Source organism: Poromitra crassiceps (genome assembly GCF_964638095.1).
Source record: "Poromitra crassiceps genome assembly, chromosome: 21".
Taxonomy (NCBI): Eukaryota; Metazoa; Chordata; class Actinopteri; order Beryciformes; family Melamphaidae; genus Poromitra; species Poromitra crassiceps.
In genome coordinates this window covers 21360708-21376992 of record NC_139638.1, presented here as the reverse complement: position 1 = coordinate 21376992, position 16285 = coordinate 21360708, and the positions used below count along the sequence as shown (strand labels likewise).

The following is a 16285-nucleotide window of genomic DNA, read 5'->3' as shown; positions in this document are numbered from 1 at the left end:
CTAGTCTATATATTATACCTATTGTGTTTTACAGTGTATTTGCTAGTCTATATATTATACCTATTGTGTTTTACAGTGTATTTGCTAGTCTATATATTATACCTATTGTGTTTTACAGTGTATTTGCTAGTCTATATATTATACCTATTGTGTTTTACAGTGTATTTGCTAGTCTATATATTATACCTATTGGGGGTATGGGAGGGAGGCTGCCAGACTGCAGCTCATCGTGAAGAGTACACAGCTTAGTCTTTACTCCACTGTCCTCACTCATATCTGACAATAACAAGAGAAGTGGTTTTGCGCAGAGAGAAAAGGTTACATCATTATGTGCCTTTCAAGAGGTCACTCAAGTTCATGAAGTGTACATGACCTAAACCTAATACTATTTAGATTCATTTTAATGTCAAATAAAATAGGCTTAGGCGGCCATTAGTCTCGCTGGCCAGCCTCCTCTCCCTTCCGTCCGAGGAGTCTGAGTGGGATTGCGATGGGCGGTGCTTAGCGGCAGTGCCCTTGGAAAGTAGTTTCAAACAATCCAACTTGCCGTTTTCAGCGTGTAGCAACGAGCTAGCGTGTAGCTTTCTGCCGTTAGCTTGCTAGCTAGTTAGCGTTGCTGTTTTCACTGTGGCGGCAGGGCACTGTTTACAGCGACACACAGTGGAGGAGGGAGCGGAAGCCGCTCTGATTGACATGGCCGGAGCCAATGACAGAGTTTGTAATAAGCTGGGAGCGGACATCCGGCTGCCACCGAAACAGTCGCTCCAATGGGAGAGCAGAGTAGAGCAGGGGAGGGTTTATCCCAGTTATGGAGACCTGTGGCGCCAGACTCCTCGGACGGAAGGGAGAGGAGGCTGGCCAGCGAGACCAGGCGGCCATAGGCTCAGTTCTCAGTCTCCAGGGATGCAAACTAAAGTCATGGAGAGTGAAGGAGGTGACAGATACCAGGGCAGACATGAAACCACTCAGAAAGGTGACTAGTTTGCATCCCTGAGTCTCGATCCGCGTCGCTCAACTAGAGACTAGAGAACTTTCTCTCAGCTTTGATGTTAAAACTGGGTGGATAAAACAGAATCAAATAATGTACCGTTTCTTGGGACGTCCATTTTCAATGTTTTAAAAGGTTCTGTCTGGTCTGTGAGGATAATGGGAGAAAGCGTCATTTCCCGTAACCTGACAAAGGGGCGGCCGTTCTCGCCACCGTTCAAACTACCATCTTTGACAAGAAGTTCCCAGACGATTTGTAGGCCGAGATCTCCAATCGTCTGGGAGCCGAGACTAAGGCAGCCATAATTCATTCAAATAGAAAAAGAGCGACTGTCAGACAAAAACCTGTCTTTGAATGCACCATGTTCCTACATGTACCTGTGTTGCCATTGCATTTGTCAGAGTCGATGGGGAGATAGGCCAGGTACGTGCTGGGGTTCTGATCCGGCGGTCGGGAGACTATCAGCTGTACACGGCCTTTGGCTTTACGGATGGTGGTGACAGCCTTGGTGTGGGACACACCTGTCATCAGTTCTTCATTCACCTGGAGAGAAAGAGACAGAAAGACACAGTTAAGACCTTTCAGGGAGCATGTGTATTGTCTGAGAGCATCCGGCACTTAAAGGATTCCTCTGGTCTTTGGTCAAAGACTATCTTCAGGCAGATGAACACTGTCACAGCTGATTGGCTTGAAGTAACCAAGCAGGACGTCAGTGATTGGTGAGAACGAGAAGTGTAAGGTGGGACCTCCGATCTAAACAAACCCAACTTCCCAGGTGAAAGGGAGTGTGTGCTTTCTCTACTTTAGGAGTCAGCAAAAATAGTCTTTGTACTTCTGTACTTTGTGTCTTTTTGGGCAGGTTGTGGAGCGATTCAGGCCATGTTCACATTACACGCAAATCCGATTTGCTGATCAAGTCATTAATCATCATTATCTTGATTGGTTTCCCAAATCTGATTTGGGAGAGTGTGTCCGCACTGCCACAAATCTGATTCTCAAGTCGGATCTGTGTGTCCAGAGCTAAACAGCCTATCTGCATGGGTTGCTATGGTAACGACGTGGGTGTCAGTAAATACATACGTTGGTGACATGGTTTTTCCTGCGCAGAAGCATTTGATGACGCGATTTGACGCGTTCAAATCAGATTTGGTGGATCTGCGCGTCCGCACTGAAGACACATCAGTCAAAAGCACATTTGAAGCAGATTGGAAACTACCTCCATATGTGGTTTGGGACAAGTGACACAAATCAGACTTGGAGCGTCCAGACTCATAAAACCAATCTGGATAAAGTCATTAATAGGTCACTAAAGTTCACAAATCGGATTTGGGTTCCTAGTCTGAACATGGCCTTGAAGGCCATGGAGCTGGCAACAGGAAGTTGTAATGCACCTGTCTCTCAATGTGGAAGCTGTTGCCATGACGATGTGAAAGGCGCCTATTTTATGCTTTTATACTACTGAAGTGCTTACATCTTTAATACATCTCCCCTTCAGTAAGGCCCATTGCACTACCACAGAGATTGCATGGCTGTGTACTTGTATTGTATACCTGTCAGCAATGGATGTGGCTTGAATAGCAGAATCCACTAACTAGAAGGGGCGTCTGCATACCTTTGGCCATGTAGTGTGTGTTTGACCTTTGACCTCACATTCGGACCAGAGAGCAAAATGTGCAACACCACTCACTTTCAGAAGCCTGTCTCCGACTTGCAGCTTGCCTGAGGCTTCTGCCACTCCTGCTGCTGTGACAGACTTGACAAAGATCCCCCTCTCCCCTCCAATCACAGAGAAGCCCAGACCTCCTGACGCAGGCTTCCCCAGCTCCAGCTTAATGATCTCCTCCTGCATATCCAACACACAAAAACATGGGCTTTCATTAAATCCACCATCCAAAAACCAAAGTGGACAACTGCAGCAGTAAGTGCCTATTAAGAGGGCCAATTAATTGCCTTATAGCAGCCTTTATGCATTTACTGTAGGTCACATGGTACTAAATGAATATTCTCGTCTCTATGAAATTAGGATCACTAGAGGTGTAACAATAGGCGGTTAGTATTGAACCGTTTAGGCATGAGGTTTTAGGTTCAACTAGTCCATACCAGAGGATGTGTGCACCACAACTCCGCACAGACTTGCCAAAAATGCGAATTAACTGCTTAAATGATGGTAAATTTATCCCCCCCCCTGTTTATGAGCCTTTTTCTGCTTTATTTGTTTTATTTTGAAGTTTATGACCGGTTCGTTGGCATAGCTTTTATTTTGAAACAGGCCCACCGGATGTTCAGCATGTCGCTGTGTCCGTGGCTTGACGGTGGAGCTTAAAACCGTGAGGAATCAAGAGTGTTGGATTAGCTGATAGAGTGTTGGACGCAGGGTTCGAGTTATGGGGGGACCTATGGGGTCTTGGACCCCATAGCTAGAGTCTGGGACCCCATAGTCCAGAACACCTGTGGGACCCCCACAAATATAACTTTTTTATTTTTATTTATTTTTTCCTTTTTTGTGTTCCAAATAACACATTTTTCGATGGAAGAATTATTATTATTTATGTTAACTAGATAAATAGGCTAAATAAGAAACATGTTTTCAGTTTTCCCAAAACAACCGTTTGAATTGTTGTGTGAAATAGGCTGCATTTCACCTCCAAGCCACCATGTGCCGCCCATGAGCGCGTGTTCTACTGCTACAACCGAGTTGCAGGGAGAAGAAGCAACAACATGCAACCATCACGTGATGTAAACAGCCGCCTGAGCCAACAAGATCTTATTAATCTTTAGTATAGCGTTATCATGCCACTGAAGAAAAGGCTGAAGCTGCCAACGGGGTGTACAAGCCTGGATAGCTTCGGTTTCAGAAAGAAACAAAGAACGGCTTCAGACAACGGACAACGACCTGTTAGTGCAACAGCTAGGTTGCTACTAGCTAGTAGGTAAGCTAACGTTATGGATGATGTCGTGGACACAGCTGAGAGGAGAGGAGTCTGAGATTTTTCATTTTGTAAGTATTACGCCTACAGTTGTTTTTGTTCTAACAAGATGCTGCTACTGTATCTGCTGAAATATGCTGCTGTTTGTTGCAATTTGTTTTTCATTCACAAGTTCTTGATTACCTGTGCACAAGGGGTTTGTTCGTAAGGTTAGCCTACTCTGGTAACTTCCGGTCTGTTGTTGCTATGCAACGGTAGCGTAGGGGATGGCTGCCCCATTCATCTGTTTTCTTCTTGTTGTTGTTTTTAGATAGCGTTTCTTGCTGAGTGCAGAGAACTGCTCGGAAAGCAAATTGTATGAGCATTATGTATTTATTTGTGTAGTTTTTGATTTATAAGTGCAGAGACAGAGTTAAATAAATGTTAATTTAAGTTAAGCAATTTTGTCTCATTTGTAAAATTAAATTGTTGTATTTTATCAGATGCAAGTGTAAGACTGAATAATAACATCATACAACAGTCTAAACCGAATGTTAATTTAAAATTAGATATTCCTCTAAATCTGGCTTCAAACGGCCACAATTTGAGGAAAAAACGGCCCAATTTTTTTTCGGCGGGGCCGCCGATTTAGGGGGACCCCATAGCTATCTGACTATAACTCGAACCCTGGTTGGACGGTCTGTGTGGCCACACACACACACACACACACACACACACACACACACACACACACACACACACACACACACACACACACACACACACACACACACACACACACACACACACACACACACACACACACACACCTCCACCCCTTGCTGCCTTGCTCTCTCTCTCACACACACGAAAAAGACAAGAGGTGTAAAAAAAAAAACAGTCGTAAATTCAGCAACTGAATGGAATGTATTTTCTGTGCACTTACCTCTAGAGGACAAAGTGTTGATAGACTCTCTGTATCTCTTTGATCACCTCCTTTAAGATAGCCTTCAACAAAAACAAAGTGGTCAGTCACATCATACATTTGCGCACTAGAGCAGCATCAGGAGGACAGTTACACACATTACAGACAAACATAATTTGGCGTAATCAAAGTTTTCATGGCTGATAACTGTACTTTTAAATGTGAAACATACCATTCATGCTGGATGAAACCTTAGGGCTGATGTTATTGTTGAGAAACGAGACACTTTTCTGTCCCGGGGAAACTGGCTTTCCGTCCCTTTTGAGCCGGAGACGAATCAGGTATTAGTAACAGTTTGAAATTATTCCAGATATTTTGAACCAAATAAAAACGAAAATTCTGATCTGTCATTGAGATTTAAAAAAAAATGGCACCCAAGTCTAAAAAATCCCCACAAGGCTAGACATGCATTCCTTTTTGTTAGTGCCGGCTACCTTGTGGCCTTAAGCGCGAGGTCGTCCAGGGAGAGCTCCAGGAGCCTGGTGCTCTCGCTGAGAGTCAGGTCCAGGGTGGGAGCCCCGTTGATGTAATGGATCAGGTCAAGCGGTCTCAGGCTGCCCTCCTCAAAGGCCAACGACGCAGGCTGGATGTCTTTCACAAACAACACCCTGTAGACACTGTCACTGCCCCCATCCAGCACCAAGCCTGTGGGCATGGGGGTTGTGGGTTGGGTGGAGAGGAGAGAAAAAATGTATTAAAATGCATTATGATACAGTATTTTACTTTAACTGGACTGGTTTAGAAATCTGGCACTCGAACTGTAAGCGGACATATTTTTTCTCCTTCTCCTCAGGCAAGCTCAAATACTTTGCTGAAGAGGTAAAAGGTAAAAAAGAAGTATGAACAGGGAGTATGGCAGTTTCTGATAAGCAGTGTTGGGCAAGTTACTTTCAAAATGTAATATACTACATATTACTAGTTACTTTAATTTGAATGTAATAAGTTACTTTACAATATTACTGTCTGTGTAGAGTAACTAGTTACTTATTACACTACTTTTGCATGACTTTCACCAAAATAACTGCAGTAGCAGAATGACATCGCCGCCCCGGAACCATCCCGAAAAATACTTTCAACCGCCTTGAAATCAGTGTAAACAATCCAAAATTCTAAACGTTATCATTTTCCTTTGTTATTGTCATCTATAGTGGTTATTTGCATAAAAACACATTGATTAGGAAATTATTGTATCTTTATTTAAATATTTGCTTTGATTAAAAGAAATGTAACTCAATTTGTAACTTGTGTTACTTGACAAAGTAACTGGTTACTGATGACTGAAATCCTATTGGTAATAAGTTATTACCGAGTTACTGCTAAAAGTAATATATTACATGTAATATGTTACTTTTGTAATGAGTTACCCCCAACACTGCTGATAAGTGACAGCATGTCCCTGTGAAGTGAAACCTTACACTCTCGCATGCATCTCTCTATAAACACACTAGCCAGTTCCCATGCCAGCGTCTGGAGCCTGGCTTGTGATTACAGATCACTATCTCAAGGAAATGATGGAACAAATGGACACAACACATGTGCTTTGTACTGGAAGCTACTGCATCTAAAGCATGTTGACACCCAGGGTCACTGGAGAAAGACTATACTTTGATGCACTGCCTGTTTGAAACTCATTTACGCTCGAAACAAGAGCAAAGAGGAATATGTGTCTGGTGTAAGTCTGTGGTAAAATCCACATTTATTAAAGCACTTTTAACAAAACTATTTTGTCACAAAATGCTGGGTACAATCAAGGAAATCACACGTGAAATAAGCAAAAATCGTGTGTGTGTCTGCGTGCGAAATGTGAATGCATGGGAACAAGCACCTGTAAGCACGTGTATGTGTAAAGATATGACAAGCAGGGCCGCTGCTGGCCATTTGGGTGCCCTAAGCGTAATTGTTTTGTGGTGCCCCCCCCCCCCCCCCCCCGCTAAACTTTCAATAACTGTCAAACGAAAGACTGCAAAATCATTAATTATGAACGATACTAGTATAGCTCACATTACATTACATGTGGCAAACAAACAATTGTTAGAATTACTGTACATGTCAGCAAACAAGCGATTGTTAAACTGTACATGCAAGCAGGGGCGGACTGGGATCATAATTCAGGCCAGGCATTAGATACCAAGCAGGCCAGGCCAATACGGGCTGACGTGTGTGCCGGCGTCCGAAGGGCGGCGGCGAATTTTTTGGGCTGTTTGAAGCCCAATTTGGGCCATTTGAAGCCAGATTTGGGCTGTTTGAAGCCAGATTTGGGCCGTTTGAAGCCAGATTTGGGCCATTTGAAGCCAGATTTGGGCCAGTTGAAGCCAGATTTGGGCCGGTTGAAGCCAGATTTGGGCCGTTTGAAGCCCAATTTGGGCCGACTCCAATTTTACAATGAGATGCACCCACTTTAACCCTGAATAAAGTTAATAAAACCACTAGTAAACCAGTAGGCAGCGCCTGGCCTGCTGTTCAGTGAGTGGCCTGACTGAGGGCACCAAAAAAAAAAAAAAAAAAATTTTTTTTTTTTTTTTTGGGTGCCCTCAGTCACATGATGCCCTACGCAGTCTGCGTACTCTGCGTAATGGGGTGCGGCGGGCCTGATGACAAGAGTTGTGTGGGACAGCACCAGGGCGGCGTAACACTGGACCAACAGACAGCACAGATACCGTCTCCATGTCTGGATTCTCCCACATGGAAAGGAAACTCGTGCTTGTTGAGGGATGTTTCTCACCCAGTGGTTCTTGGTGGCCCTTGAAGCAGATGTCAGGCAGCAGGTGGGCTTCTATGGGGGGTTTGGGAGCCTCCAGGACCCTTCCTACCACCAAGTCGACCACCCGGGGGGCAGCGCGAACTAGATTGACCACCTCCGTGTGACCCAAGTTGGACACGTCGGTGTTGTTCACCTGCAGGTAGCGGACAGGTAAGAAAAGAGCAAACAGCATTAGGGCTGAGCTGAGGGTCAATGAGGAGAGGACTGTACAATTGAATACATTCCACAATGCCAGGCTGGAAATGGATCAGACAAGATATTAGGGGTGGGAATCACCAGATGCCCACGATACAATACTAAAACGATACTTGAGTCACGATACGATAGTATTGCGATGTTGCGATATCGCCGATATTGCGATATATTGAATATTGCGATATATTGAATATTGCGATATTTCGATATATTGCGATTTCTTACTTTTTCAACTGCAAATGATGTCCCCAAAGGAAAACTTTGTCAACATCTGGTTTATATAAGAACAATTTTCCAGTCTGTAGATCTGACTTCAACCATTTTATTGCAGCAACATTGTCAAGTAGACAGACCAACAACTTTCATAAAGTCATGTCATAGTTGCATGCACCTGACAAACTGAACTGTTTGCTACAGTCTACTGGATGTGTGTGTGGACTACTGTACTTTTTACTGTACTAGTTTTTGAACAATGCAACTTCACTTCACTTGCACAAAACATCTTGTGCAGCCCATTCAGTAACTGAGGTATTTGTAAATTACTGTTATGACAAAACTGTTACTGTTGAAACAAAATGAAAATATGCTACCCTTTGTTTACTGCTGGCCTTGGAACTAAAGTTTATAGTAGCCCGGTCGCCTGGCATGGCCTTGCAATATCGATACTTGGCGTCCAAATATCGATACAATATCGTCAGGCAAAATATCGCGATACTATGGTGTATCGATTTTTTCCCCACCCAGTCAAGATATGGAGTGGGAGTAGAGATGAAATGGTACCGTGATCATTCGGTCCCCGGGCCTGAGCCTGCCGTCTCCTTTGGCTGGGTCCTGGATGATGTCATGGATGTAACAGCCCTGGTCATTACCTTTGGTCAGGGTGAAGCCCAGGCTGCCTTGGTCTGACTTCACCAAGGACACCTTTAGCTCCACTTCCTAACAAGAGGAGGAGAAGCATCACAGTGACAGAGGGATGACAAAGAAAGGTACCGGTGGGTCTGAACGCCATCTTGAAATTCAGATTCACCTTCTGTGGAACAGTTTCTTTGAGTCCGTCAGAATTGGTAATAGTTTTGTTACAGTGCGAACTTTATATCCCCCAAGAGTCCTCAGTGCTTACCGGGACAAATTCCTCCGTGTCCTGTCCGTTACCGGACATAGTGAGGTTTAGGGGTACAGGCAGCGGGGGAGGCAGGGGGTCTGGGCTCGGGGCAGAGAAGGAGGACCCCCGAGGCTGAGGGGGAGACTCCAGCTCAGCTGTCAGGGGCGATGAAGGACACCTGTCCAAACATCCACAAAGACAAGATTATAGGACATATTATTTTGTTGCGTACAGAGGCTATGAACTATGTACTAAGTATCACACATCTGAATATGATTCTCACAATAGACCCTTCTCACGGGGGGCCATTTTGTGTCGAAAAGGCAGGGTAAACACAGGTGCAAGCAAAACACTAATGAGGGTTTCCAACTTCCATGATTGGAATTTGGAAACCCTCATTAGTGTTTTGCTTGCACCTGTGTTTATTCTGCCTTTTGGACACAAAATGGCCCCTGTGAAAAGGGTCTATAGTCATATGAAAATAAAATGATGCGTGAGTAATACATTTAATGAGTAATACAATTAAATGGTTGTTATTCCAAATTAAATTGGTAGATTGTGCCCAGGTAACACAGCTGGTAAATACTGCATCAGTCAAGAGAAAAACACAGCCATTATTTGTTTACACTGATGATTGCAGGGGGGGAAATACGGTAATAATAAAAAGAAAAAGAAAAAAATAGGAATCATCAAACAAAAAGAAAAACAGGATACAGTACACTCTTCCTCTTAGCAATGTTGAGTTTTGGCTTTCACTGTCAGCAGACCACAAAATCATACAAATGCTAAGAATTGATTGACTTTGTAATGCTTACAGACTGCATCACTTGAGTTCAAGCCGGCTGAAACATGTCAAAAATACCTGTACCCACCCAGGCCCATGTTACATCAATGGTGACAATCAGTTTCAAAGAAAGATGTCTTTTGGAAGAGACAACATTTCAACTATTGTTATGACCCTTTATGACCGTAGCCTAAGTTCACCACTCATTTGAACACAGTTACCTCTTGCTGAGGTCCGATCGGGTCAGGGACAGGTTCGGGGAGTAGAAAGCCGAGTGGATGGTGTCGTCCAGCTGGCCGGGGCCGTCGTAGTGCCCCAGGCCCAGGTTGCTACAGGGCGTCTGGTAGATGCTCCGCTCCCAGGTTTGTCTGCTGTGCTCCAAGGCACTAGGACTGAAGGCCTCTTCCACCTCCTCGTCGCCATCTGTGCTGTCGCTGTAGCTGTTGTGTCGGCCGGGGGTTTTCAGCAGCAGCCTCTCCAGGGCCTCCTCCACAGGGCCCAGGCCCCTCAGGCCCTCGCTGCCTGAAGGAGAGGTTGTCCTGGACACGCTCTGGGTGGACTCTGGCTGACTCTGAGTCACTGCTGGCTCCTTGCGGGGTGATGACATCGGCGTCTGGGAAGGAATAAATTAATCTAGATAAGATGTTCTTCAACAAAGAAAATGTAGGAATTGTCCAAAAGTCCACAGCATATTTAGGGGTTTAAAAAAAAACTTTAAAGCTTCAGAGAGAGATTCTCACCAAGGCTGAAGTGTCCATCTCGGGAAGAACGCCGTGTTCAGGTCTACAGAGGAGCAAAGTCACCTCCTGGCCTGTTCCTCGCAAAGCTGATATCACCTCCTATGCGCACACACAGACACAGACACACACACACACACACACACACGCACACACACACACGCACACGATTCCAAATTAATTGTGTTATCAAATTACACGAAAGCAGTGAATTTTGTGCCATGTGTCCCAACTGGATTACATTTCTATCACATCAAGAGAAGTGTGAAATATCTGGGATCTCTTCGCTATCAGCGATCTGACATACATGTTGCGACAGTCCTTTGAGGGGCGTTTGATTGACCCGCAGGATGACGTCGCCGACGTTGATGCGGCCGCTCTCTGCGGCCGGTTGGCCGGGGAACAGCTTCTTAACCCGCACCATGCTGGAGCCGGGGGGCTCGTCCGGGATGCTCTCCTCTCGGCTGAAGCTGAAGCCCAGCCCCGACGTGTTCTTCAGCAGGCACACCTCAAACACATTATCTGGGGACAGAGTTATTTGACAAGTTATGGATGTGTCGGTGCAATCACAAACACAGTCACAGTGCAAACATTTTTTATAACAATTACCCGGCGTATTTTAGGAGGAGTTGTTGCATAGAGACATCGATCTATTTTGATCTCAAGGTAAATTAGAATCTCAAGATAGCGAGGTGAAAAAAATCTTCTGAGGTGCTGAAACTTTTGGTAAGGCAATAGAGAGGCAGGGTGACCGCCTACTTCCTGCTTCAGCACTGTACCAGAGATTTTTATCCGCCATTTATTTTCCCATAAACATTTCGTAAAATGCGTATAAAAATAGTTTGACTTGTTCAAACCAAACGGGTTCAGCTATATTTAGAATCGGGAGAGACCATAGAACATTTCACTGGGACAAGAGGCAACTGCCGTTTCCTCAAATGTTTCAGAACAATGTTGTCTCCTCTCCTCACCTTGTGTAACGAAGCTGTACTCTGGTTTGGCTTTGTGGTTCAGCGGCTTCTCTTTGCTCCTCCTCTGGTCTTGGTCAGTGCCGCTGCACGGCGGGGTGCACTGGGGTGTCAGCGGAGCGTGGACGCTGTCTACAGGCAGGTGACCCTTCTCCAGCAACAAGTGCACCGTCTGGACAACATAGGAGGACATGGTTTAACTTCATATTGTCGAGCAGCTGACGAGCATCCGGGACAGTGTTTTCAGCAGAGTGTTAACATGTCATCCAACCTCACCTGCCCGGTGTCTCGGAGTGCCTCTACTGCTTGTTTATGAGTGGCTCCCTCCAGACTCTTTCCATTCACCGCCATCACGCGATCACCTGAGCACAGACAAGATGGCCGATCATTGTAATCGGACTCACACAGTAGAAAGAAAGAAAGATCATCACATCACAATCACATAATGGTATAACATTATATTAGAATCTAAAGTAAGTAATAATACACGAGAGGGTGTGCTTTACCATCAGTATTGGCATGACAGTGATGTGGGAGGACCGAGTGCTTGTGCCGAGATCCGTACGCTTCACCGAAGTGTCAATAATGACGGTAAAGCACACCCTTGTGGGGCAATTCACTCAAGCGTTATCTCAGTTTCCCTGGAAATACTTTTTTTTTTTTTTACTAATAACTCGAAAACAATTAGTCATGTCCAGTAGACTCCTGTGGTTGTGAAGCACTTAGTTTGTGATCATATTCGTGGTAATTGTTTGTCGTATTGTGTCGCATCGTGTTGTACTGTACTGTATTGTATCTTGTCTGATTGAATGTGCTGTGTTTTGTCTGACTGCTACAGATGCAGGACAACTTTCCGAAAGGACAAATAAATAAACTAACTACTCCAGCAAGTAGCCTGACCCTTAGTAAGTTGAGTTACCAACTTGAGCAAATGCTTTTTGAAGATCATGATTTTAAACTGAATCAGTTCTCAAGATGGCGCCGCGCTGGTGGCTGCCTGTTACAGCAGCTCTGCTGTTTAATGTCATTGATGCTCTTGTCATTGATGCTCTTGTTGCTGTCATTGATGCTACTGCTGCTGTAACGCCAGAATTTCCCCTCGGGGATGAATAAAGTACTCTATCTATCTATCTATCTATCTATCTATCTATCTATCTATCTATCTATCTATCTATCTAATAAATAGCACACATATAAACACAAAACTGCTTTGCTAGCTCAATCTTGTTGCAACTACAGTAAGATATCTGCTGATTTTTTTATTTTCTTTCCATGGACAGATGTAGCCACTACATCTGCGAACTTCACATGTTTATTTTATTTATTTTGGTGTGGGGGGGGGGGGGGGGGGCATTTTTGCCTTTATTTGAGAGAGGGGAGGACATGCGGCAAAGGACCACAGGTCAGATTCGAACCCGGGTCGGCCGCGTGAAGGACTAGCCTTTATGGTGCGCGCTCTACCAGGTGAGCCACTGGGACGTCCCTTCACATGTATCTTTAAGCTAGTAGCACCGTAATGTCACCAACTCAGCGCTGATGAGGATGGCAGAGTGTCTCTAACGTCAACACTGAATGATGGAGTCATATTTTAATGATGATTCATTTGAAGCATTAGGCCTATATGCTCCTCAGAGAATTGAGAAAAACAAACCTCCTGGGCTTATGAAACCAAAGTTAAAAACGCATTGTGATCAAGCTAAAAACAAGGCTGTTTTTCTTGGTTCCTGAAAAGTTGACATTTTGAAGATAAGTGGTTTTCATCTGACAGCGACGGGTGTGTTCGTATGCTGAATTGAGCACGTGCTAAATGTCTCGTTGACCAATCAGATTGTTTGGTCGGAACTACCCGTTTAATAATTGATTATTGCAACTATTGATGATTGAAGAACAAGAAAAAAGGCCATCGCATAAAAAAAGACACAAAACAGGTCGACAAAATCGATGAAGAGAATCTGGTCATTCGTCTCGTTTCTGTAGATACCGTAATAGTTTTTAGCAATACCGATATTGATTCATACCTTTCTGTATCCTTCCGTCCAGCTCTGCGGCTCCTTTTGGTATGATGGCTTTGACATAGATGCCTCCATGTCTGACACTAGTGTTGACACCCCCCTAGGAAACAAACACAATGATCTTAGTCTAATTAGCTACAGAGAAAAGTGTTCATCATATTGTATTTTGCTGTGGGGGGTGATGGCAGGTATGGAGGATTCTTTCCCATTCAATATTAAAATGTAAAAATGTTAAATAGTAAATTGGTACTCTAGCACTAGGACCGATCATACCAAAACAAAACTTTAAAGTGAAAATGAAATCGGAATGTTAACATTATCATCCCAACCAGTAGAGTTGTCGCCAGCTAAACACTAGCCATTTGCTGAACTAATACATGCAACTCATTACTTATTAAGTTAAATGTGTTTAATGTTTCTAAATAAAATTTTATTACCTATTCTATAGTATCGCGCTTGATTGTCTTAGCCGTCATTGATTGTGTTGCATAGTTGTTTTCTGTACTGTTGACAAAATGTGATATTGTAAGTCGCTTTGGATAAAAGAGTCTGTTAAATGACATAATAATGTAATGATTAATAATTAAATGGCTGCTACTGTGTAAAATGATGCCACATTTAAACGTCCACCCATCAGTTGCAGGTGAGTCTGAATAAAATACACAGCTGGAGGAAGACCTTGTGCAGCTGTTTACTGACTGTGAGCAAAGTTGTTTATTGTGAAGATGTGGGCCTCAAACTGAGTGGGCACACTGCCCAGCTTTACCCACAGCCATGTGCGTCAGCCGTCAGTTAGGAGTGGCAAGCTATGTCACAATACACAGCTGTGTACTCAGCAAAGTTACTTTTGATAGCTTTCGATATGTTCTGCCACAATGTAATCACAAAGGGAGTTCCAACCATGAACGCAAAGCTCGCATATCATTTAACAAGGGGAAAATACAGAGTAATCAAAGGTGTTTCATATTGTATGTGCATTTTCACTTCAAAATTGCTAGTTTTATTATAAGCCAGAAGTTATGATAAGTTGATTATGCTCTTTTTTTTTTACTACAAGACGGCATTCGGTATTGGTGAATTGAAATGTCAGTCACATTGTAGCCAACCACTGTCTGGATAACACAGGGAGCGTTACTTGTCGACCAATCTTAGTTACGCAGTGGGAAATGAATAGTTCACAGATCTGACTACCCCATGGCTGACCAATGTGGGGCCCGCGGGCCAGCGCTGTTTGTTTTGGCCCGGGATGGATTTGACCAAAAAGACATTTATTTTCTTTTTTCCCCTGATCACACCCCCCTTTTCTCCCCAATTGTACTTGGCCAATTTTACCCCCTGCTGCCCCGGTCGCTGCTCCACACCCTCTGCCGATCTGGGGAGAGCTGTAGACTAGCACCATGCTTCCTCCGACACATGCGCATTTGCCAGCCACTTGTTTTCACCTGACAGCCGGGGAGCTTCACCGGCAGGACGTCGCACGTGGGAGGATCACCAGTTCCCTTCTGCCCCGAACAGCGAGCGACCAGGACACATACCCTTCTTTGCATTGGCTGTTTGGATAGCCTCCAGCAGCTAGACTCTTCACTTACCAATAGCTTCAACCCGAGCCATTGTGTAGCCTACTGTGCACTCAAGTGACAAAGCTTTGGCAACGTCCCTGCATCTAATATCATTTACCACAAATCTTCCCAACCCAGTTCTATCCATTACAGTTCTGGGGACACATGATGGAAGCTCGAAAGCCGAAAATGGCGATATGAAAAAGCCAAACTAATTTTTCTTTTGAATCTTTTCTTTTTTATCTTCATTAGCCTGCTTGCTGAAGCCGAGCAGCACACTGCAGCTGTTACTCATACTCATTTTCTTCCAGACACAGTTTGAGAACGCATCTTCTTGTGCGGTTTTTACAGTAGACAGACATGCATCAATACATGTAGCTCAGGTTGCTATTAGTATTCATTTTGACTTTTTTTATAAAATGGTATTGCCATTTTATTACCGGAAACACCTGATTCAGCAGTCAAAATCGATTGTTGAAGTTTAGTGTCAAGTTAAGTGATATTTTCTTCTGCATCTAACCTCTCTTTATGTATCCTCATACATTGACTATGCTGCATTCATGGAATGTAGGAATATTGGATATTTGATGTATATTGGAGTAATACACTCCCCTCTGACCATTCCTATTGTTTTTATCTGTCTATCTTACTATAATGTATTGTTGGTTTTTCTCAGCCCACATAAATCAGGGATCCCTGATATTTAAGCCAATTCATTTCACATATTTCTCATTTAATGATTGCATTTGAATATTGAATGGGAAAAAAGATCCTCCATAAGCCGGGTGACTGTGATGTGTTAATGACAAATGAATTGACTATGAGGTTAAAGTCAAACTACCAAAGTCAGTATGCGTTTCTATTCAGCGCTCATTTTGGTTCTGATTGTGCTGATAATTGGCTCATTTGTTACCAAAGTGAATTTCGTGGTTATTTCAAAGTGCATATTATTACTAAGACAACAGAAGTGAATCAGTTATTTCTCCAACTAGATCAATTAAGATGGAAATATTTGACAGTGAAGTGCAACTGAAGACACATAGTCGAGTGATTTGTTAGCGAGTGTTAATAGTGGTAACCCATGCTAATCAGTGAAGGTGTTTAGCATCACTTGGAGGAGAGAATTGAGACCAGTGGCACTCACTCACTCAGCAAATCACTCTAGAGGGCAGCAGCTAAACATCTAGGCAGCCATTATTAGTAAGAGCATCGACAACTGTCAGCGTTATATTTGTCAGTGGTCCTTACTGTGCACTGGACGTCTGAAAGTCTGTACTTACTGCACAAC

General features: G+C 43.8%; 1 protein-coding gene across 4 annotated transcripts in view; it reads right to left on the bottom strand.

Moving 5' to 3' along the window:
* Window positions 1-16285, bottom strand: part of ptpn13 (protein tyrosine phosphatase non-receptor type 13) — a 99936-nt gene that overhangs the window by 8749 nt on the left and 74902 nt on the right. For 2 of the 4 annotated variants that reach the window (XM_083657710.1, XM_083657711.1), the window contains exons 26-40: window positions 13445-13538; window positions 11703-11788; window positions 11430-11598; window positions 10766-10980; window positions 10462-10560; window positions 9943-10334; window positions 8956-9115; window positions 8616-8771; window positions 7602-7773; window positions 5314-5524; window positions 5052-5137; window positions 4841-4902; window positions 2676-2831; window positions 1366-1531; window positions 187-276 (exon numbers count right to left, since the gene is read on the bottom strand). In XM_083657710.1, the coding sequence (XP_083513836.1) occupies window positions 187-276; window positions 1366-1531; window positions 2676-2831; window positions 4841-4902; window positions 5052-5137; window positions 5314-5524; window positions 7602-7773; window positions 8616-8771; window positions 8956-9115; window positions 9943-10334; window positions 10462-10560; window positions 10766-10980; window positions 11430-11598; window positions 11703-11788; window positions 13445-13538 (2314 nt within the window). The remainder of the gene's footprint in view (window positions 1-186; window positions 277-1365; window positions 1532-2675; window positions 2832-4840; window positions 4903-5051; window positions 5138-5313; window positions 5525-7601; window positions 7774-8615; window positions 8772-8955; window positions 9116-9942; window positions 10335-10461; window positions 10561-10765; window positions 10981-11429; window positions 11599-11702; window positions 11789-13444; window positions 13539-16285) is intronic. The other 2 variants (XM_083657712.1, XM_083657713.1) reach the window with 1 other exon arrangement.